The following is a 24,156-nucleotide window of genomic DNA, read 5'->3' as shown; positions in this document are numbered from 1 at the left end:
TTGGACATAGCTAGCCTGAGGCTGCTATTAATCATGTGATGGACAGGCTTGCACAGTGTGTGGTGATTGGGATATTTCTTTTACTGATTCTCTGGAGTCTGGATTCCTCACACAGCCAGCACCCACAGTAGAATCCTCTGGATATAGCTATAGAAGCCAGAGCAGAGACCAAAAGCTTTCATTTAGGTGCACAATGTTCTATCAATGTTGTTTTTACAGAAGCAGCATGTAAAGTACTCCCCCGATGGTACATGATGTCAGCCAGACTGGCTCACCTCCACCCTACTCATTCTAACCTGTGTATTAGAGGCTATATTATGGCGGGAGGTGTGCTTTAATTTTGGTGTACCTGCCCCATGGTAAGTCAATTCTGGACCAAAGTATTCAAACTTCTACATACCCTATTTGACTGCAACCTTTACTATGAGAAGGTCTGTGGTGCAGTTGGGGACATTCTTAGGATGCTCGTTTTTCAAGGACAGACCCCTCAAGACAGAGACACATGGTCATTTTCTTCATCCCAGTACAGTTTAGGTAATTCTCAGCTATTATTCGTCTTGTGTAGATCACACAACATCACTCTTATCTCTAATATTAAAACACAGACCTGACCGGAGAGGTGAGGAGGATTCTGGGAAGTCACATGACATCACTCTTATCTCTATTAATAAAACAGACCTGACCGGAGAGGTGAGGAGGATTCTGGGAGGTCACCTGACATTATTATTGCTCTTTTAATGTAGAGTTTTCCTCCGGTGAAGTCTGGAAACCATTTAACCATCCCAGTGCCTTCACCTCACTCCCTGAAACCCAAAAGAAACAATTAAAAGAAGATTCTAGAAGTCACCAACAAGATCATTGATCTGCTGACCGGAGAGGTGAGCGGTGCCAGGAATTCTGGGACATTATCCAGTAACAGACAAGGGATGTGTCTGGATGGTGACTGTATCATTGTGTGTGTCAGGTTCCTATAAGGTGTCAGGATGTCACTGTCTATTTCTCTATGGAGGAGTGGGAGTATTTAGAAGGACACAAGGATCTCTACAAGGACATCATGATGGACAATCAGCCGCCCCTCACATCACCGGGTAAGAGGAGACTTTATTGTAAAGGAGAGAGCAGTACGGAGGGTCCACCTAGATCCCCCATCATCTGATAAACACATAGAAACAATGTATTCAGTCAGTGTGTGTGTTTCCTACAGATGGATCCAGTAATGGGAACCCACCAGAGAGATGTCCCCGTCCTCTGTATTCCTGGGATTCCACACAGGAAGGTCACACTATCCCTCACCATCATCAGGTAGGTATTCTAAGCTATGAGATGACAAAGGGGACTGGGCAATAGAACTCAAATATAATTCTAAACTATGAGATAGCATTTCTATATATATTATTTTGTTATTGACATTTGTATTAATGTTATCATCTTTGGGGTTTAGGGTGAAGAACTGAAAGACATCAAAGCTGAGATCAAAGAGGAAGAAGAAGAGACGTTGGTGAGTGGAGATCAGCAGTCTATGGAGGAGAGAGAGATGAATATGAAAATTAAACAAGAGGAATCTTCTCTCTATATAGATCTAAGTAAGTAATACTAAATGCTGAAACAGTTCACAATTTCATTACTTCTATGACTGTAAAGTATGCATTAACAAGGTTGCCTAATTTGAGAAAAGGTATGCTTTTCTCTTCCATTGAGGGACACAGATCAGAAACATTGAGGTTATACTGCCTCCTACAGCAGTTCGGGACACTGGGAAACATAAAAGTTGTAAGCAAACCCCTATATAACACTATTATAAGCATGAGACACGCTCCTGTTGTCTTGCTCCCCACAGGTCCTTCTTCTTTCTGTAGTAGCTAATTTCCCTGGCCGTTGCTGGAATGGGGACTTGATATCGGAAGTTGTACCCCACACAAACTTATACTCCCTTCATCGGGAGAATTCTATACCCTCCAATACTGTTACTCTTCTTGAGGTATTTGGTATCTCTCAGCTATTTCCCTTTTCAGTAGGACCTCCTGGCCTACTAGGTTGGACAAAAGAGGTGGAGATAGTGTACACCATATGAAAGGTCCATCTCCATTCCTCAATATAACGTCATGTTCCCAACAAATGAGGAGGAGATATTGTACACCATATGAAAGGTCCATCTCCATTCCTCAATATAATGTCATGTTCCCAACAAATGAGGAGGAGATACTGTACACCATATGAAAGGTCCATCTCCATTCCTCAGTATAACGTCATGTTCCCACCAAATGAGGAGGAGATACTGTACACCATATGAAAGGTCCATCTTCATTCCTCAATATAACGTCATGTTCCCAACAAATGAGGAGGAGATACTGTACACCATATGAAAGGTCCATCTCCATTCCTCAATATAATGTCATGTTCCCAACAAATGAGGAGGAGATACTGTACACCATATGAAAGGTCCATCTCCATTCCTCAATATAATGTCATGTTCCCACCAAATGAGGAGGAGATACTGTACACCATATGAAAGGTCCATCTTCATTCCTCAATATAACGTCATGTTCCCAACAAATGAGGAGGAGATACTGTACACCATATGAAAGGTCCATCTCCATTCCTCAATATAACGTCATGTTCCCAACAAATGAGGAGGAGATACTGTACACCATATGAAAGGTCCATCTCAATTCTTTAGTATGTTGTCAGGTTTCCAAGAAATGAGGAGGAGGAAGGTCCATCTCTATTCTCACAGTAACAATGTCATCAATGCACAAACAATGTAAGGCAGTGTATATGATACCTAAATGCAAAGTTTGGAAAATACTTCTACCATTTATTGTTAAATGACTTTCCAATAGGTGGACACTATGTCCGGAATACCTCTGAGGAATCTTCTGACGGATCGCACATCAAGACTCTTCTACCTCACAGTACAGTTACTATAATGGATCCGTCTATTCCCAATGAGTCTTCTATAAGCTATAAAGAAAAGCGTTCGTTGTCATGTTCAGTGTGCGGGAAATCTTTTAAAAAAAACTCATTACTACTTATACATGAAAGAATCCACACAGGTGAGCGTCCCTATTCATGTTCAGAGTGTGGGAAATGTTTCAGTACGAAAGGACAAGTTGATACACACCAGAGATATCACACAGGTGAACGTCCCTACTCATGTTCAGATTGCGGGAAATGTTTCGTCATAAAAAGTCACCTTATTACACATCGGAGAACTCACACAGGAGAACGTCCTTATTCATGTTCCGAGTGCGGGAAACGTTTTGTTACAAATGGACAACTTGTTATACACCAGAGAATTCACACAGGTGAGCGCCCTTACTCATGTTCCGAGTGTGGGAAATGTTTTGTTCACAAAGGAGACCTTAGTAAACATCATAGAAGTCACACGGGTGAACGTCCCTTTCTGTGTTCAGAGTGCGGGAAATGTTTTGGCGATAAAGGAAGCCTTCTTATACACCAGAGAACTCACACTGGCGAGCGTCCCTTTTCATGTTCAGAGTGCGGGAAAGGTTTCACGATGAAAGAAAGCCTTGTATCACACCAGAGAATCCACACAGGTGAGCGTCCCTATTCGTGTTCAGAGTGCGGGAAACGTTTCATTACGAAAGCACACCTTGTTTTACACCAGAGAATTCACACAGGCGAGCGTCCGTATTCATGTTCAGAGTGCGGGAAATCTTTCAGTCACCAAGGAGACCTTCGTAAACATCAAAGAAGTCACACGGGTGTGCGCCCCTATTCATGTTCAGAGTGCGGGAAATGTTTCATTCGGAAAGGACAACTTATTACACACCAGAGAAGTCACACAGGTGAACGTGCTTACACAAGTTAAGAGTACAGAAAGTGTTAAATTCAGAAAGGAGACGATCGTAGACACCAGGGAACGTGGGGCAAGAATATTCTGACGTTTGTTCACGTACACTTTGGTAGATTTAGGCCTTCAGGGATTGAATTCTAGTAATACGATCCTCTAAACATATAGAGATGACTCGGTCCCGCACTCACACAGACCGCACCATACAACTAAACTGTGCTAATACATGGCCAGATATGACAATACATGGGCAACACTTCTTATTGGTTCCTGTACATTATCGCTCTTTTGATGTCTCACAGAAGAAGTCGGCTTCTCATTGGTCCATCCAATAATTATTACATTTTCTAGTTTATGTTCTTCAGTTATAGAAGATTTGATGTAGATTGTAGCTTTGTTTTTATTGTTTGTTAATCACTATCTCTGATTTTCTATAATAAACAAGAACGCTCCGCACTTTCCAATACTCTGTTCTCAGATTTCTTCTTTTTAGGAAAGTAATATAGCTCTTAGATGATTGTTAGGAAAAATAATTTACTTATCTAGATGAACTGACTTTAATGAGACCGTTCACCAAAAGGAGACATTTTTGTGTTTGGTGAATGCTGACATTAATACACCCCACCGTCTCTTCTGTTCCTCAGGGACTCTATTGGTAAGATCTCTGAATGGTATTTCTGGGTCTGCATTAGGGTTGCCACCTTTTCTTCAAGCCAAACCCGAACACTTTCTGTAGTATACACTATAGGGTTGTAAAAGACCTGGGACACCTTTCGGTGCCCTCAAGGAGAGTAGTAACTATGCGGTGAACAGTGGGTGTGACCAAACTGCTCCTGCTCACATCATCATCCCGCCCCCCCAGTGATGTCGAACCTGCCCCCAGACAGACGCTTGCAGCTTGCGGACAGCAACAAATTTGTGTGTGACCATCTCGATTACTTGGGGAGCCCCAGCCCAGTCTGAATAATGTGTCCGGGTTTCAGGCAGACTGAAACCCAGACACATGATTCAAAACCCGGACTGTCCGGGTGAATCCTGGACAGGTGGCAACCCTAGTCTGCATACCTGCTGTGCCCATTATGAGAGGTTCCCCCATCCCTGTGCTGAGTTCCCGGGTCTGTACACCTGCTGAGCCCAATTATGAGGAGTTTCCACCACCCCTGTGCTAAATTCCCAGGTCTGAACACTTGCTGTGCCCATTATGATGGGTGCCCATGATCTCTGCATTGAGTTCCTGGGTCAGAACATCTGCTGTGCCCATTATGAAGGGTTCCTACCTTCCCTGAGATAAGCTCCCGGGTCTGTACACAGAGCTGTGCCCATAATCCATGCATTGAATTCCAGGGTCAAAACATCTGCTGTGCCCATTATAAAGGATTTCCACCTTCCCTGAGCTAAGTTTCCAGTCTGTACACCGGCTATCCCTATTGTGATGTGTTCCAACTATCCATTCACTGAGTTCCCAGGTCTGTACACCTGCTGCGCCCATTATGAGAGATTTCCACAATCCCTGTGCTGAGTTCCCGGGTCTGTACCCATGCTGTGCCCATTATGAGGGGTTCCCATCATCCCTGTACTGAGTTCCTGGATCAGAACATCTGCTGTGCCCATTATGAAGGGTTTGCGACCTTCCCTGAGATAAGCTCCCAGGTCTGTACACCAGCTGTGCCCATAATGAGGGGTGCCAATAATCCAAGCATTGAGTTCCAGGATTCAAAACATCTGCTGTGCCCATTATGAAGGATTTCCACCTACCCTGAGCTAAGTTTCCAGTCTGTACACCTGCTGTGCACATTATGAGGGGTTCTCACCATTCTTGTGCTAAATTCCCAGGTCTGAACACTTGCTGTGCCCATTATGATGGGTGCCCATGATCTCTGCATTGAGTTCCTGGGTCAGAACATCTGCTGTGCCCATTATGAAGGGTTCCTACCTTCCCTGAGATAAGCTCCCAGGTCTGTACACAGAGCAGTGCCCATAATCCATGCATTGAGTTCCCGGGTCTGTACACCTGCTGTGCCCATTATAAAGGATTTCCACCTTCCCTGAGCTAAGTTTCCAGTCTGTACACTGGCTGTCCTATTATGATGTGTTCCAACTATCCATTCACTGAGTTCCCAGGTCTGTACACCTGCTGCGCCCATTATGAATGGTTCTGACCATCCCTGTGCTGAGTTCCTGGGTCAGAACATCTGCTGTGCCCATTATGAAGGGTTTCCACCTACCCTGAGCTAAGTTTCCAGTCTGTACACTGGCTATCCCTATTATGAGGGGTCACCACCATCCCTGTGCTGAGTTCCCGGGTCTGTACACCTGCTGTGTCCATTATGAGGGGTTCCCACCATCCCTGTGCTGAGTTCCAGGGTCTGTACACCTGCTGTGTCCATTATGAGGGGTCACCACCATCCCTGTGCTGAGTTCCCAGGTCTGTACACCTGCTGTGCCCATTATGAGGGGTTCCCACCATCCATAAGCTGAGTTCCCAGGTCTGTACACCGGCTATCCCTATTATGAGGGGTTCTCACCATCCCTGTGCTGAGTTCTCGGGTCTGTACATCTGCTGCACCGGTCAGAGCTGGGACACACAAAACTAGAACCATTACTTACTTACAGTCAGCCACCAGCGAGGGAACACAGGAAATACTCCTTTCTGCTTTGTTGGTGGACATACTGAAGAGATTAATCAGCGTTCATTCACACACTCACCATTCTACCTCAGCAGCCGTCCACCTCTTCCATTCAGAGTTGCTGAGGTAGATTAGTGAAAGCTGCTAAAATCTCCTCAGGTCGTCAACCAATCAGCTAACAGGTGGGCGGGAACGTCTTTCCTTAGCTGGGACTTCCTGTGTACTCGTTCCTCCGCAGGAGCCCGATTGGTCGCTTAGTGATGAGGTCAGCGTGGAGGCAGGTTACAAATGTGTGTGCGGTTGGGTTTCCAGTAGCCGGCCCAGGCTGGGAGAAGAATTCAACATTTTCGGCTCAGTTTCCCGGGCTTTTGGTTTTGGCGGGCCCAAATGTTATATATAAAAAGAGGGGAACAGCTATAATCGAGGGTGCCGGAAAAACAGGACACAGGTATAGGTGGTATAGGTGGTCCATAGACTCACTTGTGAGTGCAAATGTACTGCTGAAGAAACCGGGGATCTCGGACAGCATCCAAGCCATGGACATTATGGACTCTCGCCTCACGGGGGTATGCCTGGGCCACCATGTTATCTTAGCTAGGACCAGGGAAAAGACATTATTCGTTATGTGCTGTTGTGCTGCATTCTTACAGTAAAGTTGCTTTCACCATTCTGAGCCTGGCCTGAAGTTTTTCCAAGGGGGTGCACGTTGGTTCTGACGTATTCCAAAACGTGTATTTGCACTACAGGGGTATGAAGTAGCACCACTACAAGAGGGTTAACTCGGCAGGAAACAAGTGAAGGATTGTAGTTGCTATGGGTAACCAAGTGAAGGAACAAGCAACCGGCGTGGTACCTGGCAAGGTGACGAGTCTTCTGGTAGCCAGGGGGTGATGTTCTGTCTCCCGTGGCAACTGGGAGCAGGCTAGCGTCACAGAGGTCTATGGCCTGGTCACCTGGTACCAGAAGGAAAGAGTTAACTGAGAGGACACACGATGTCCACACTATGTGACCCCATTCCGTTACTGGGAGTGAGATATAAGAGGTATGCTGGACTGGGACGATAGGACTTACTTTATCCCACTGACACCAATGATGGGGCTTATTTTATCTCACTGACACCAATGATGGGGCTTATTTTATCTCACTGACACCAATGATGGGGCTTATTTTATCTCACTGACACCAATGATGGGGCTTATTTTATCCCACTGACACCAATGATGGGGCTTATTTTATATCACTGACACCAATGATGGGGCTTATTTTATCCCACTGACACCAATGATGGGGCTTATTTTATCCCACTGACACCAATGATGGGGCTTATTTTATCTCACTGACACCAATGATGGGGCTTATTTTATCCCACTGACACCAATGATGGGGCTTATTTTATCCCACTGACACCAATGATGGGGCTTATTTTATATCACTGACACCAATGATGGGGCTTATTTTATCCCACTGACACCAACAATGGGGCTTATTTTATATCACTGACACCAAAGACGGGGCTTAATTTATATCACTGACACCAATGATGGGGCTTATTTTATCCAAATGACACCAACGATTGTGCTTATTTTATCCCACTGGCACCAACAATGGGGCTTATTTTATCCCACTGACACCAATGACAGGACCTATTTTATCCAACCGATACCAATGATGGGGCTTATTGTATATCACTGACATCAATGATGTGTTTTATTTTATCCCACCGACACCAACAATGGGGCTTAGTTTATCCTACTGACACCAATTATGTGACATCTCAAACTATTCAAGGGGTCCTTATTTCGGATACAGCAAGGGAGGGTTATGACCATACCTCCCAACTTTTTGAGATGGGAATGAGGGACACCTATCGGCACAAGTATGCAGGCATAGGACACGCCCCCTGCCACACCCTTTTAAAGGAGAATTATACAAAAAAACAAGATTGGTTAAACCCACAAGTGCTTTTTACACCACTATCATTCCTTTATATTGGCTTTTGGAATTTACAAAAGAGAAATTTAGAAATCAGATGAAAGGTTTAGCGCTGGGAAAACACTTTTTGAAAGATAAAAAGTGCATTTTATATACAACTATATAGATCAGACCAAAATGAGGGACAAATGAGGAGGAAAGAGGGACAGAGGGACATTGCTCCAAATCAGGGACAGTCCCTCAAAATCAGGGACAGTTGGGAGCTATGTTATAACCCCTGTTTTTTTTTTTGCCACCTGAGTCCCATTGGGGAGATTTCGCTTCATTTCCTGTCCCATAGCCAAAACAGGAAGTGAGAGGAAGTCCCTGCAAATTTAAAGGAATCCCTTGGGGACCCCCAGGTCACCACAACTTGTGTCCCCATTGGAAGATTTCCCCTCTATTGCTTTTCTGGAGACAACCCAAAATTTGGGATTTTCTTTTACTTTCACTTTCGATGATAATGGTAAGCAGGACAAATCGTGAGGGTGAACCTCTCTAATGGAGGCGCAGACAGCAATAAAACTGACAGGGGTTCTAATCCCTCTCCCCTCCATCCAAAACTAAAAAAAAAAAAAAAAAAAAGTTTTGCCTTTAGTTGTACTTTAAGCATTCATAAAATAAATGTTTGGAACTCAAAACACACATTTCCTTTGACAAGCCATATAAAGAACCTAAAATAGCCACCTCAGGCAAAACGGAAAATTGTATACTCACCTTTCCGTAATTTTCCTTTCCTGTCGTATCTTCATGGCAGCATACACTTTGGGGTTGTGACTCCGCCCCCACAACCTGATAGGACTACATAGCTATAAGTTGTAGAGATGGCCCCTGCCCAGTATTCTCCGTATATATATATCTCACCTTAGACGGGTGGGAGATTGTATGCTGCCATGAAGATACGACAGGAAAGGAAAATTACGGAAAGGTGAGTATACAATTTTCCGTTTTCCTGTCGCATCATGGCAGCATACACTTTGGGGAGTAACTCGCAAAGACTGGGTGGGAATTCAAACTAAGTTTATTAATCAAATAATAGAGGAATTGGCCTGGATAACGGATCTTCCGAAATCCACCGTGGATAAGCAGGCGGAATCCACCTTGTAATGAGACATGAAGGTGTTCCTGGAGGACCAGGTAGCCGCTCTGCAAATCGTCTCCGCCGAGACTCTACAATATGCCGCCCAGGAGGTTGCCACTGCCCTGGTGGAGTGTGCCCTTAAGCCCTCAGGTACTTGATGGTTACTCAGTGAGTAAGATCTCTTGATGGTCTTTACTAGCCATGAAGCAATGGTGCGTGAGGATGCCGCTTGACCTCTCCTGAAACCATGTGGGATAATTAGGAGGTTTTCCGACTTTCTGATGGATTTTGTTGCTGAGAGGTATTCTATAACGGTACCCTTAACATCTAGTGGATGAGGGTCTCCCTGATCCGTGCTGAGTGCTGGAAGATTAATCTCCTGGTTAAAATGGAAGGATGAGGACACCTTGGGGATGAATCGATCCGAAGGCCTTAGGACTAGCCTGTCTGGAAGAACAACCAAGTATGGTTCGCTAACCATTAGAGCTTGCATTTCTGACACTCGCTTCGCCGATGTTATGGCTATTAAAAATGAAACCTTCAGCGTTAGATCCCAGAGGTATATGCTCTGCATTGGAAAAAAGGGTTCCTTGGATAATGACTCTAGAACAATTGAGAGATCCCAGACCGGGAATGACGGTTTTCTGGGGGGCCTCAGCTTTAGACAGGCCCTCTGAAACTGAACCACCAGAGGCTCTTGCGCCCATTTAACTCCTGTCAAGGCGGACAGGGCCGATACCTGGACCTTCAGGGTGCTTGACCTAAGGCCTTTCTCTAGGCCTGATTGAAGGAACTCCAAGATGTGAGACACCGACGGGGAGGACGAGTCCCAACCTTGCTGGTGGGAGAAGGAGACAAATTTTTCCCAAACTCTTCTGTACGTGATGTTGGTAGTAGGCTTTCTGGCCTGGAGTAAGGTATCCACCACCTTCTGGGAACAGCCCTGCTCTAGGTACCTAGCCCTTTCAGTCTCCAGGCCATCAAGTGTAGCTTCCCCGGGTTCGGGTGAAGAAGATGTCCCTGGGAGAGTAGGTCTGTCGTCAATGGGAGAGGCAGAGGCTCTGCCGTGTTCAGCTGCATGAGGGTAGTAAACCATGGCCTCCTCGGCCAGAAAGGGATCACTGCTACCACCAATGCTGTTGACTTCTTGAGCCTCAGGAGGAATCTCGCTATGAGAGGCGTCGGGGGGAAAATGTACCCCAGGTGAAAGTTCCAGGGGTGTTGGAGGCAGTCCGTCCCCTCTGCCAAAGGAAACGGTGTCCTTGATAGGAATCTCTGACACTTTGTGTTCTCCGGAGTTGCTGCTAGGTCTATCTCTGGAGGACCCCAGGTTCGGGATATGAGAGCATAGGCTTGTGGACTCAGAGACCATTCGTTGTTGGAGTGGAAATTTCTGCTTAGTGAGTCGGCTAAGGTGTTCTGGACTCCCGGGACATAAACCGCCCTTAGGTCCAGTAGATTCAGCTGCGCCCATTCCAGAACAGGACGGACCTCCTGTAACATGGACCTGCTTCTGGTGCCCCCCTGCCTGTTGATGTAGGCAACGGCCACCTTGTTGTCCATCCTCAGGAGGACGTGCTTCCTCCTCAAGTGAGAACTGAAGGCCAGGAGAGCCTGGAACGCTGCTCTCATCTCCAGAACGTTCGACACTGTATCCTGTGCCCTGAAAGGCCAACGACCCTGAGCCGCAAGGTCCTGATAGTGGGCTCCCCATCCCTGTAGACTGGCATCTGAGGTCACGGTTTCTTGATAGGGAGTGACTATATGCCTGCATCTTCTCAAGTTGTGAGGACGTACCCACCACATCAACGATTGCTTTACCTCCTGAGAGATGAGGATTGGTTGGGACATTGATGTGCCCTTCCACTGACGTAGGAAGGAGATCTGAAGAGGCCTCGAATTCCATTGCGCCCATTGGACCATTGGAATGGTGGAAGCTAGGGAGCCCAGGATACTGAGACAGGTCCTGGCCGGGAGCATTGTAGCGGAGATTGCCCTTTTCACCTTTTGAATTAGAGGAGGGATTTTTTCCCCCGGAAGTTCCACCGTATTCTCCCTTGTGTCCAATTCGGCCCCCAGAAAGACCATTCTCTGTGTGGGATGGATGTTGCTCTTCTTCCAATTTATCAGCCACCCTAGGGACTGTAATGTGGAGACCAGGATTTCCCTGTGAAGGACAAGAGAGTCCTGGCTGTCTGAGAGAAGTAGGATGTCGTCCAGGTAATGGTGGACCCTCAGCCCGTTTTCTCTCAGGTGGGCTATTACAGGTAATAGGACTTTTGTAAACGTCCTGGGTGCGGTAGAGATCCCGAACGGAAGGCTTCGGAATTGGAAGTGCCGATGATTTAGGGTAAACCGGAGAAATTTTTGGAACTCGGAATGGATAGGGATATGCAAATACGCGTCCTGGAGGTCGATTGACAGCATCCAATCTCCCAAGTTTATTGCTTGGAGGATTGATTGAAGGCTTTCCATCTTGAATGTTTCTAACCGTATCGACCGGTTGAGGTTTTTTAGGTCCAAGACTGGACGAAGGTCCCCTGATTTCTTTTTCACTAAGAAAAGTGGGGAGTAGAAACCTTTGCCTCTTTGGGATGGCGGAACCTCCACTATTGCTTGTTTCTGGAGCAACTCTTGGATATACTGGACTAGGGATAGTCTTTTCTCTTGAGAAGGAGGAAGTCTGGTTGAGCAGAATTGGTCTCTTGGAGGACGACCTCTGAATGCCCACCTGTGACCGAAATGAATGGTGGACACCGTCCATGGGTCTTTTATCATTCCCGCCCAGACCAACTTGAACTTTGTGAGTCTGGCCCCCACTACCGCTGGTTGGGCGGGCGAACCTTCAAAAGGACTTCTGGTCATTGGAGGCAGGGGTCTTGGGTTTCTGGAACTTAAGGAAGGACGTCTGGGGGTTCTTCCAGCTCCTTCTGTATTCCTTCCCGGGTCTATAGGATTTCGCATCCCTATATCTTTCCGGAAGGTTACGTTTAAAGGGAGGTGGCCTTTGTTGTTTCGGCCTTCTGTCCGATGGTATGAGACCCGACTTCCCGCCTGTTACTTTAGAGATTGCGGTATCCAGCTTTGCTCCAAAGAGGTTCACCCCATCATACGGAATCCTGCACCAGTTTGACTTCGAGGCGGGGTCAGCCGACCAAGGTTTAAGCCATAGCGCCCTTCTGGCCATTACAGAGGCTAACATAGACCTTGAGGTGGATCTGATAGTATCTACGGAAGCCTCCGCCACGAAATCTCCCGCAAGGCTAAGTTCTTGTAAGGCCTTAGTGATCTGTTCTTGATCTGCGCCCTCAGTGACGAGCCTCGCTGTAGCTGAGGACCAGCTGGAGATAGCTTTCCCAACCGCCGCTAATGCCACCGCTGGCCTGCAGGCGCCTCCTGCGAACAGGTAAGCTCTCTTAAGGTCTGTATCCACCTTCCTGTCAAGCACGTCTCTGAACGTTACTGCATCTTCAATGGGGAGCGTCACGTGCCTGGCTAGACGCATCAAAGATGCATCCACTACTGGAGGAGAAAGTAAAGGAGATACTTTGGGTTCCTTGAGAGGGTACAGTTTGGTAAGTCTGTTGGACAGACTGAACTTCTTTTCCGGATTCTGCCACTCCTCCTTAATGAGCTCCTCTAACTCGTCGATGAATGGGAAAGCCTCCGGAACCTTCTTGAGGTTTGGGAAATATTTTCTCTGTTTAGGCTGTGTCTCCTCAAGCTCCTCCCAGTTAATCGCTTCCTTAACCGATCTGATGAACGGTTCTATGAGCGCAAAATCAAAGCCAGCTGAAGCTTCCGGCTCTTCATCATCCGACGGTAGTTCTTGCTCTCTTGATGCACTGGGAATGGTGGGTGAGGTGCTATAGGCCGTAAACTCCACATCAGGAGTTGAGACCTGGGGAGTAGAGACTCCAGTGGGTTCTATGGAATCCGGCTCTTTCTCCCTGGTGGCTTCATCTATGCACTTGCGGCAGGCTAGTTTGTCTGGGAGGGCCGTGGCCCCACATACCCAGCAAGCGTTCCCGGCTGGGCGGGAAGGGTGCGTAGAGGATTGGTGTCCTCGTGCAGGGGATCTTCTGCGGTAGGAACGGCTATGCCTTGAGTGGGATCGACTCCGTCTGCGACTCCCCTTGCGGCCTGAGCGGCTTCTTCCGCGTGAGCGGCTGCGTCTATGGCCGGAGCGGCTTCTCCTGTGCGAAGATTCTCTTCGTCCTGATTTAGATGATCTTGCGGACCTGACAGGGCTGACCAATTAGGTAGCATTAGTACGGTCCTGCTCTCTTTTTCAATCTTCTCTACTTACCGCTGGAATCCCCCCCCTTACCTATTAGGCTGGTGGTGATCTGCTGGGGCAGCGGCCTCCATAGGAGAGGAAGGTGAATACCTGAGAAAGGTATAGGAAGGTAAGAACATGCAACCAGGTCCCACAAAACAGTGCATAAGTATTAGACACTTACCCAGAGAGAGAGGGAGCTTTAGGAATGCAGAAGTTCAAAACACAGCAGTCAGAAGTCTTCCAGGAAGCAAGGAGAGCTCAGAAATGACAAACAGGGCTTTTAAATTTGCCGCCATGGCCGCCGAGGTCACGACCCGCTCGCGCATGCGCAGTAGCGGCGCGAGGCGCCCGGCGCCATCTTGGAAACTGGCAAAATCGAAAGGACGCCCTGACGGCGCGCACCGCGCATGCGCGGAAGCGCCGAGACGCCCGGGAAGCCTGTAGGGAGGCACAGAGGGACCACAGAGCCCAGCAAAGAGGGAGAAAGACACAAAGTGAAAAAAAGGAGGCATGGCGACCGCTGCACAACAACTAAGCCTGTTTAAGGCTTATACTAGACCGCAACATACCCCCGAGATCACCAGAGCGGGGCTCCTTCCATCTAGCTCGTTTAGAGGCTGTACAGGTAAGGACTTCCACCCAGGAGAGGCTAGAACCTGGCTGGGGCGAATTCGGTAAGGGGGTGCTTCTGATATGTTCAGTCCTTCAGGTGAGGAAAAATAAGAGAATACTGGGCAGGGGCCATCTCTACAACTTATAGCTATGTAGTCCTATCAGGTTGTGGGGGCGGAGTCACAACCCCAAAGTGTATGCTGCCATGATGCGACAGGAAATGTATTTTCCTGATCTAAAGTGCCAAAGACTTACGTATGTGATATCATTTAAGGATATACTTTTTGCAAAAAAAAAAAATTGCGGTGTTTATGAATTTTAATAGACAATCATATTATTTTTATTGTATTTTTAATGCATGGCTTTTCATATGTGTTTAATATATGCAACATAATTGAAGAGGGCACCAAGAAGCATCTGTTGTGTATCGAAAAACGTAGGCTGCAGTTTGTATTTTCTCCACAGGGTGGGGGATCTCACTTATCGTCAGTGGAACGCAGAGACAGGAAGTGATGTAACATAAGGACAGGAAGTGATGTCATGTATAAATAAGAATTTCCAGGTCAGAGGTGAGTCGAAGGAAAATAGAGCGAGAGAGATTTCTGCAACCACCAGCAGAGGAGGTAAGAAGATATTCATTTATATTTACACCCAGTAACCTCCCGTCATGTCCATCCTCTTCTATTTATGGAATTGTCCTTCCAGAGCCTCTGGTTTAGAGACCGGATGCATCCTAAATGTAGAGCCATTTATCCAACTGTCCATCCAGAGCCTCTGGTTTATAGACCAGATACATCCTAAATATAGAACCATTTATATCAACTGCCCATCCAGAGCCTCTGGTTTATAGACCAGATACATCCTAAATATAGAACCATTTACCCAACTGTCCATCCAGAGCCTCTGGTTTATAGTCCAGATACATCCTAAATATAGAACCATTTATATCAACTGCCCATCCAGAGCCTCTGGTTTATAGACCAGATATGTCCTAAATATAGAGCTATTTATCCAACTGTCCATCCAGAGCCTCTGGTTTATAGACCAGATACATCCTAAATATAGAACCATTTATATCAACTGCCCATCCAGAGCCTCTGGTTTATAGACCGGATACATCCTAAATATAGAACCATTTATCCAACTGTCCATCCAGAGCCTCTGGTTTATAGACTAGGTACATCCTAAATATAGAACCATTTATCCAACTGTCCATCCAGAGCCTCTGGTTTATAGACCAGATACATCCTACATTTAGAACCATTTATCCAACTGTCCATCCAGAGCCTCTGGGTATAGACCAGATACATCCTAAATATAGAACCATTTATCCAACTGTCCATCCAGAGCCTCTGGTTTATAGACCGGATACATCCTAAATATAGAGCCATTTATCCAACTGTAGTACATCTAGAGCCAGTCCAGTTACACTAACAGGACGGGGCTCACAATATAGACATTCCCGGCCACTGTGAACTATTTAGTAAACATGTATCCATGACCCTTCCACACGCACCACGTCACAGGTTTGCCTGGTTATCCAAGACCTCTGGCAGGTGTCAGAATGGAGCGAGCAATGGAAAATCAATGATCATCTATTCACTGATCTTCCCAAGGGAGTATGAACTCAGCAGCTCTCAGCTCTTAGTACTTCCCCATTCAGAACTGTCAAACCCTGGCCCTCCCATGGCTAGGAAGGAAGCTGATCAGTAGCTGATCAGTAGCATCAGAGTGCAGAGGAGACATTAGGAGACCAGTGGGCCCCTTATCTCCTAAAGAGAACCTTATATCCCACTTGTGATAGCAATGAAGTTTAGTTGAGAAAAATTTAAAAATGTAAATAAATTACAAAGCACCACAATTTTTTTTAAACAAAACATCACCCATCACAGTGCCTCCACCTCACTGCCTGACAACAGAGGTAACCAGTGCCAAGAAGATTCTAGAAGTCATCAAGAAGATCATTGATCTGCTGACAGGAGAGGTGAGCGGTGACGGGAATTCTGGGACATTATCCAGTAACAGACAAGGGATGTGTCTGGATGGTGACTGTATCATTGTGTGTGTCAGGTTCCTATAAGGTGTCAGGATGTCACTGTCTATTTCTCCATGGAGGAGTGGGAGTATTTAGAAGGACACGAGGATCTCTACAAGGACGTCATGATGGAGAATCAGCCGCCCCTCACATCTCCGGGTAAGAGGAGACTTTATTTTAAAGGAGAGAGCAGTACGGAGGGTCCACCTAGATCCCCCATCATCTGATAAACACATAGAAACAATGTATTCAGTCAGTGTGTGTGTTTCCTACAGATGGATCCAGTAATGGGAACCCACCAGAGAGATGTCCCCGTCCTCTGTATTCCCGAGATTCCACACAGGAAGGTCACACCATCCCTCATCATCAGGTAGGTGGGACTGAGCAACTAGAACTGAAAAAAGAGCATTATTCTATGTATCTTCTTATTCGACAACAGTGTTCTCTCATCTTTTGAATTTAGGGCCAAGAGATTAAAAGTATCAAAGCTGAGATTAAAGAGGAAGAAGAAGAAGTAATATTCTTAAGTGGAGATCAGCAGTCTATGGAGGAGGGGGAGATGAATATGAAAAGTGAACAGGAGGAATCCTCGCTTTATATTGACACAAGTAAGTAAGAAATACAGAAACAATTTACATTTTTATTTTACTTTTATGTGTATGAAGTATGTATGTGCAGTCTGTCTACCATCATTCAAAATAGAGAATGTCATATCCTCCTGTACAGGCAAGACTAATGCCCCGTACACACGACGGAAAATGTGTGATAGGACCTAGTTGTCGGAAATTCCAACCGTGTGTAGGCTCCATCACACATTTTCCATCGGATTTTCCGACACAGGATATAAAATTTTCCGACAACAAAATCCGTTGTTGGAAATTCCGATCGTGTGTACACAAATCCGACGGACAAAGTGCCACGCATGCTCAGAATAAATAAAGAGATGAAAGCTATTGGCCACTGCCCCGTTTATAGTCCCGACGTACGTGTTTTACGTCACCGCGTTCAGAATGATCGGATTTTCCGACAACTTTGTGTGACCGTGTGTATGCAAGACAAGTTTGAGCCAACATCCGTCTGAAAAAATCCTAGGATTTTGTTGTCGGAATGTCCGAACAAAGTCCGACCGTGTGTACGGGGCATTAGAAGCCTAACTGCTGACATTAAGAACATCATCAATGTATCTCCCCCACCATCCAATGTACTGTGGGTATTGTACACCATTTAAAAAAAAATCTCTAGTCCTCATCAATGTTCTCAACAAATGAGGAGGAGATACTGTACATCATATGAAAGGTCCATCTCCATTCCTCAATATAATGTCATGAATCCAACAAATGAGGAGGAGATACTGTACACCATATGAAAGGTCCATCTCCATTCCTCAATATAACGTCATGTTCCCAACAAATGACGAGGAGATACTGTACACCATATGAAAGGTCCATCTCCATTCCTCAATATAACGTCATGTTCCCAACAAATGACGAGGAGATACTGTACATCATATGAAAGGTCCATCTCCATTCCTCAATATAACGTCATGTTCCCAACAAATGAGGAGATACTGTACACCATATGAAAGATCCATCTCCATTCCTCAATATAACGTCATGTTCCCAACAAATGAGGTGGAGATACTGTACACCATATGAAAGGTCCATCTCCATTCCTCAATATAACGTCATGTTCCCAACAAATGAGGAGGAGATACTGTACACCATATGAAAGGTCCATCTCCATTCCTCAATATAACGTCATGTTCCCAACAAATGAGGAGGAGATACTGTACACCATATGAAAGGTCCATCTCCATTCCTCAATATAACGTCATGTTCCCAACAAATGAGGAGGAGATACTGTACACCATATGAAAGGTCCATCTCCATTCCTCAATATAACGTCATGTTCCCAACAAATGAGGAGGAGATACTGTACACCATATGAAAGGTCCATCTCCATTCCTCAATATAACGTCATGTTCCCAACAAATGAGGAGAAGATACTGTACACCATATGAAAGGTCCATCTCCATTCCTCAATATAATGTCATGTTCCCAACAAGCGAGGTGGAGATACTGTACACCATATGAAAGGTCCATCTCCATTCCTCAATATAACGTCATGTTCCCAACAAATGAGGTGGAGATACTGTACATCATATGAAAGGTCCTTCTCCATTCCTCAATATAACGTCATGTTCCCAACAAATGAGGTGGAGATACTGTACACCCTATGAAAGGTCCATCTCCATTCCTCAATATAATGTCATGTTCCCAACAAATGAGGAGGAGATACTGTACACCATATGAAAGGTCCATCTCCATTCCTCAATATAACGTCATGTTCCCAACAAATGAGGAGGAGATACTGTACACCATATGAAAGGTCCATCTCCATTCCTCAATATAACGTCATGTTCCCAACAAATGAGATGGTGTTTCAATTACTCCAGGATGCATGTCTGCACCCTATGAAATTTTTGATTGCTAGAAGATCTTATACAATATGACTACATACTAAAAATTGTAAAAAAATTCTTAATATACACAAATAAAAATGTATTTTCCGTAGGTGGACATTATGTCTGCAGTACATCGGAGGGACGGTGTATTCCATCTCAGAATTATAAAGCAGAAGATGTTCCAAAAGTCATTCCTTTGATTAAAAAGACACATCGTCCACGTTACCATTTGAAGAGATCAAGCTCTAAACCTAAGAAATCTTCTGATAAAGTGAATCCTGTTACTCCAGATATTCCCCGGCATTCTCACAATAATCCAATAGTTACACCTTACCCCAAGAAATCTTCGTCAAGCCAAGTCTACGCCGGAGAAAGATCCTTTGTATGTTCAGTGTGCGGGGAATCTTTCACTGAGAACAGGGCACTTTTCGCACACAAGCGAAATCACGAGAGTGAGCGCCCCCATTTATGCCCAGAGTGCGGGAGAGGCTTCACCCAGATAGGATTCCTTCTCATACACCAGAGAATTCACACAGAAAGATGTCCTTTGCCGTGTTCAGAGTGCGGGAAATCTTTCATTAACAAAGAAGACCTTAGTAAACATCTAGAAGATCACAAGTGTCAACGTTCTTTCTCGTGTTCAGAGTGTGGGAAATGTTTCACCAACAAAGAAGACCTCCAAACGCATCTAGAAGGTCACAAGAACGAACGCTCTTTCTCGTGTTCAGAGTGCGGGAAATGCTTCACCAGCAAAGAAGACCTTCATAAACATCTGGAAGATCACAAGGGTGAGCGTCCTTTCTCCTGCCCAGAGTGTGGAAAAGGTTTTGCCAACAAAGGAAACCTTCGTAAACATCTGAAAATTCACAAGGGCGAGCTTCCTTTCCTATGCTCAGAGTGCGGGAAACGTTTCCCTCGAAAATCAAAGCTTCTTTCGCACCAGAGAGTTCACACGGGCGAGCGTCCTTATTCATGTTCGGAGTGCGGGGAATCTTTCAGTCACAAAATAAGCCTGAATTATCACCAGAAATTGCACACGGGGGAACTCCCCTTCTCGTGCTCAGAGTGTGGGAAACGTTTCTTGCGAAAGGAAAAACTGATTTCGCACCAGAGGCTTCACACTGGCGAGCGTCCTTATGTATGTTCAGAGTGCGGGAAAGGTTTCAATGGGAAAGACAACCTTCTTAGACACCAGAGAAGTCACACGGGTGAGCGTCCTTATGCATGTTCTGAGTGTGGGAAATGTTTCAGTGAGAAAGGAAACCTTCTTATACACCAGAGAATTCACACTGGTGAGCGTCCTTTCTCGTGTTCAGTGTGTGGGAAATGTTTTACTATAAAACAACACTTTGTGAAACACCAGAGGATTCACACAGAAGTGTGACTTTTTTATTTATCCTCAGAGTGCGGGAATGTTGCAGGCCAGATAAGTTCCTCCACCCCAAACTCGCTCATGTCATCCATGTCTTTATGGACCTTGCTTTGTGCACTGGTCCAAATCATTTGGTGGAGGGGGGATCATGGTGGGGGGTTGTTTTTCAGGGGTTGGGCTTGGCCCCTTAGTTCCAGTGAAGGGAACTCTTAAGACGTCAGCATATCAAGATATTTTGGACAATTTCATGCTCCCAACTTTGTGGGAACAGTTTGGGGATGGCCCCTTCCTGTTCCATCATGACTGTACACCAGTGCACAAAGCAAGGTCCATAAAGACATGGATGAGCGAGTTTGGGGTGCGGTGGAGGAACTGACCTCAACCCGCTAGTCATGTTGGAACAGGAAAGGGTCATCCCCAATCGGGTTGGTCAGGACTCTGTGCAGGCCAGTCAAGTTCCTCCACCCCAAACTCGCTCATCCATGTCTTTATGGACCTTGCTTTGTGCACTGGTCCAAATCATTTGGTGGAAGGGGGATTATGGTGTGAGGTTGTTTTTCAGGGGTTGGGTTTGGCCCCTTAGTTCCAGTGAAGGGAACTCGTAAGACGTCAGCATACCAAGATATTTTGGACAATTTCATGCTCCCAACTTTGTGGGAACAGTTTGGGGATGGCCCCTTCCTGTTCCATCATGACTATCGGGTTAGTCAGGACTCTGTGCAGGCCATTCAAGTTCCTCTACCCCAAGCTCACTCATCCATGTCTTTATGGACCTTGCTTTGTGCACTGGTGGGCAGCCATGTTGGAATAGGAAGAGGCCATCCCTAAACTGTTCCCACAAAGTTGGGAGCATGAAATTGTCCAAAATGCTTCGGTATGCTGACGCCTTAAGAGTTCTCTTCACTGAAACTAAGGGGCCAACCCCAACCCCTGAAAAACAACCCCCACACCATAATCCCCCCTCCACCAAATAATTTGGGTTGAGGTCAGTACTCTGTACAGGCCAGTCAAGTTCCTCCACCCCAAACTCGCTCATCCATGTCTTTATGGACCTTGCTTTGTGCACTGGTCCAAATCATTTTGGTAGAGGGGGGATTATGGTGTGGGGTAATTTTTCAGGGGTTGGGTTTGGCCCCTTAGTTCCAGTGAAGGGAAGTCTTAAGTCATCAGCATACCAAGACATTTTGGATAATTTCATGCTCCCAACAATTTCATGTTCCCAACTGGGAACAGTTTGGGGATGGCCCTTTCCTGTTCCAACATGACTGCCCACCAGTGCACAAAGCAAGGTCCATAAAGACATGGAGGAGCGAGTTTGGGGTGCGGTGGAGGAACTGACCTCAACCCGCTAGTCATGTTGGAACAGGAAGGGGTCATCCGCAATCGGGTTGGTCAGGACTCTGTGAAGGCCAGTCAAGTTCCTCCACCCCAAACTCACTCCTCCATGTCTTTATGGACCTTGCTTTGTGCACTGGTGTGCAGTCATGTTGGAACAGGAAGGGGCCGTCCCCAAACTGTTCCCACAAAGTTGGGAGAATGAAATTGTACAAAATGTCTTGGTATGCTGACGCCTTGAGAGTTCCCTTCACTGGAGCCCAACCCCTGAAAAACAACCCCACACTTTGTGGAAGAGAACAAGAAGACCTGGACAGCCGCACACCAGAATGGATAAATCCATCTTTTTATTCAGGATCATGGGGTACACAAAACACGACTGTGGGGTGGTACAAGAATATCTGACGCGTTTCGCACTTACGCCAAGTGCTTACTCATAGCAGTTTGGGGATGGCCCCTTCCTGTTCCAACATGACTATCGGGTTGGTCAGGACACCATAACCCCCCCTCCGCCAAATGATTTGGACCAGTGCACAAAGCAAGGTCCATAAAGACATGGATGAGTGAGTTTGGGGGGGAGGAACTTTACTGGTCTGCACAGAGTCCCGACCTCAACCCGATAAAACACCTTTGAGATGAATTAGAGCGGAGACTGCGAGCCAGGCCTTCTCATCCAACATCAGTGCCTGACCTCACAAATGCTCTTCTGGAAGAATGGTCAAACATTCCCATAGACACACTCCTAAACCTTGAGGACAGCCTTCCCAGAGGAGTTGAAGCTGTTATAGCTGCAAAGGGAGGGCCAACTCAATATTGAACCCTACGGACTAAGACTGGGATGCCATCCGAAAGACCCAGAATTCCCTGGGGCACACGATTTCCTGAGCTCAGGCCCATCCCACATGTCCCAACCAATCGTTCCCCTTGTCATGCACCTAGCCATGCCCCCATCAATCAAGGCTCTCTTTCCCTATTGAGGGGCCCAAGAGGTCTTCATGTGTCTGTAAAGGCAGGCGTCCCAATACTTTTGGTAATAGAGTGTATTAACGTGAAAAAAAAAAGACCAGAGAATTCACACAAGAGAATGTACTTTCTTATGTTCAGAGTGCGGGAAATGTTTCATTATCAAAGGAGATCTTCCTAAACATCTGACAGTTCACGTGCAACAAAACTTTCTTTTCTCATGTTTAGAGTATGAAGAAAAAAATGGACAGAGGAAGCAAAACTTTTAAATCCGCCGGAGAAGTTGTGCATTGGAGCGTTCTTTCGCATGTTCAGAGTGCGGGAAACTTTTATAGATATCGGACAACACATACCTGCTGAAGGACATGTTCTCCAATTCAGTAAATGGACGTCCTCCCTACTAATAGTCCAGGTTGTCCAACCATCGTGGTCTGCAGAATTACCGGGGAGGGGGGATAAGCCGATCTCATGCTATCTTTTTTTTTTGTTTGTTGTAAATAAACGATTGGGACGATCAAATAAAATGTTTTTGGTATTTTACTGAATCAATGTGTATGTATTCAGCAAAGTCAAAGTACGAAAGCTCAATGTACAATCTGCCGAAACCTACAAGAGCCAATCAGAATTGGTCTGACGGCCCGATGAATCGTTGGGTTGGTCACTTAAGGACCGAACCTCTTTTTTAGATTTGTTGTTTACAAGTTAAAAACAGGTTTTTTTTTTGTTAGAAAATGACTTAGAACCCCCAAACATTAGACATTTTTTTCTAACACCCTAGAGAATAAAATGGCGGTCGTTGCGATACTTTCCGTCACACCGTATTTGCGCAGTGGTCTTACAAGCGCGCTTTTTTTTGGAAAAAAAATACACTTTTTTGAATTAAAAAATAAGACAACAGTAAAGTTAGCCAGATTATTTTTAATATTGTGAAAGATAATGTTACGCCGAGTAAATTGATACCCAACATGTCACGCTTCAAAAATTCCGCTCGTGGAATGGCGACAAACTTTTACCATTAAAAATCTCCATAGGCGACGTTTAAAAAATTCTACAGCTTGCATGTTTTGAGTTACAGAGGAGGAGCTAGAATTATTGCTCTCACTCTACCGATTGCGGCAATACCTCACATGTGTGGTTTGAACACCGTTTTCATTTGCGGGCGCGACTTACGTATGCGTATCCTTCTGCGCGCGAGCTCGGCGGGACGGGGCGCTTTAATTTTTTTATTTATTTTACTTTTTATTTTTACACTGTCCTTTAAAAAAAAATGTTTTGGGTTACTTTTATTCCTATTACAAGGGATGTAAACATGATGACAGGTCCTCTTAAATATGAGATCTGGGGGTCAAAAAGATCTCATATTTACACTAAAATGCAATAAAAAAAAAAAAATTAAATGTCTTTTTTTTTTTTTTTTTTTTGCGAAAAATTTTTTTTTTCTCCTTTAAGACCACTGGGCGGAAGTGACGTTTGACGCTTCTTCCACCATTCAATGTTATGGAGCCAGGCGGGGGCCTTCTTTCCCTCACTCGGCTCCAGGCCTGTCAGGGGAGAGGACGCGATCGTCTCCTCCGCCGCTACCTACGGCTCCGGTAAGCGG

General features: G+C 45.7%; 2 protein-coding genes across 3 annotated transcripts in view; both read left to right on the top strand.

Annotated features, from left to right (window-relative positions):
* The window catches only part of LOC141106908 (uncharacterized), an 81,794-nt gene that overhangs the window by 17,663 nt on the left and 39,975 nt on the right, over positions 1 to 24,156 (top strand). The window contains 6 exon segments of the mRNA XM_073597838.1: positions 744 to 878; positions 965 to 1,088; positions 1,205 to 1,302; positions 1,442 to 1,583; positions 2,841 to 3,827; positions 4,459 to 4,469. Of these exon segments, the coding sequence (XP_073453939.1) occupies positions 744 to 878; positions 965 to 1,088; positions 1,205 to 1,302; positions 1,442 to 1,583; positions 2,841 to 3,827; positions 4,459 to 4,469 (1,497 nt within the window).
* On the top strand, positions 14,878 to 23,096 carry LOC141105107 (uncharacterized). 2 transcript variants are annotated; one of them, XM_073594973.1, is made up of 7 exons: positions 14,878 to 15,010; positions 16,280 to 16,371; positions 16,458 to 16,581; positions 16,698 to 16,792; positions 16,886 to 17,030; positions 18,997 to 20,094; positions 22,785 to 23,096. In XM_073594973.1, exons 1-7 carry the CDS (start codon positions 14,923 to 14,925, stop codon positions 22,823 to 22,825), a joined length of 1,683 nt encoding a protein of 560 aa, XP_073451074.1. In that variant the 5' UTR covers positions 14,878 to 14,922; the 3' UTR covers positions 22,826 to 23,096. The 2 variants fall into 2 exon arrangements, with proteins under 2 accessions (XP_073451074.1, XP_073451073.1); XM_073594972.1 differs by having other exon boundaries at positions 18,997 to 23,096.

Source organism: Aquarana catesbeiana, linkage group LG08 (genome assembly GCF_042186555.1).
Source record: "Aquarana catesbeiana isolate 2022-GZ linkage group LG08, ASM4218655v1, whole genome shotgun sequence".
Classification (NCBI taxonomy): Eukaryota; Metazoa; Chordata; class Amphibia; order Anura; family Ranidae; genus Aquarana; species Aquarana catesbeiana.
This window is presented reverse-complemented; position numbering and strand designations above follow the sequence as displayed.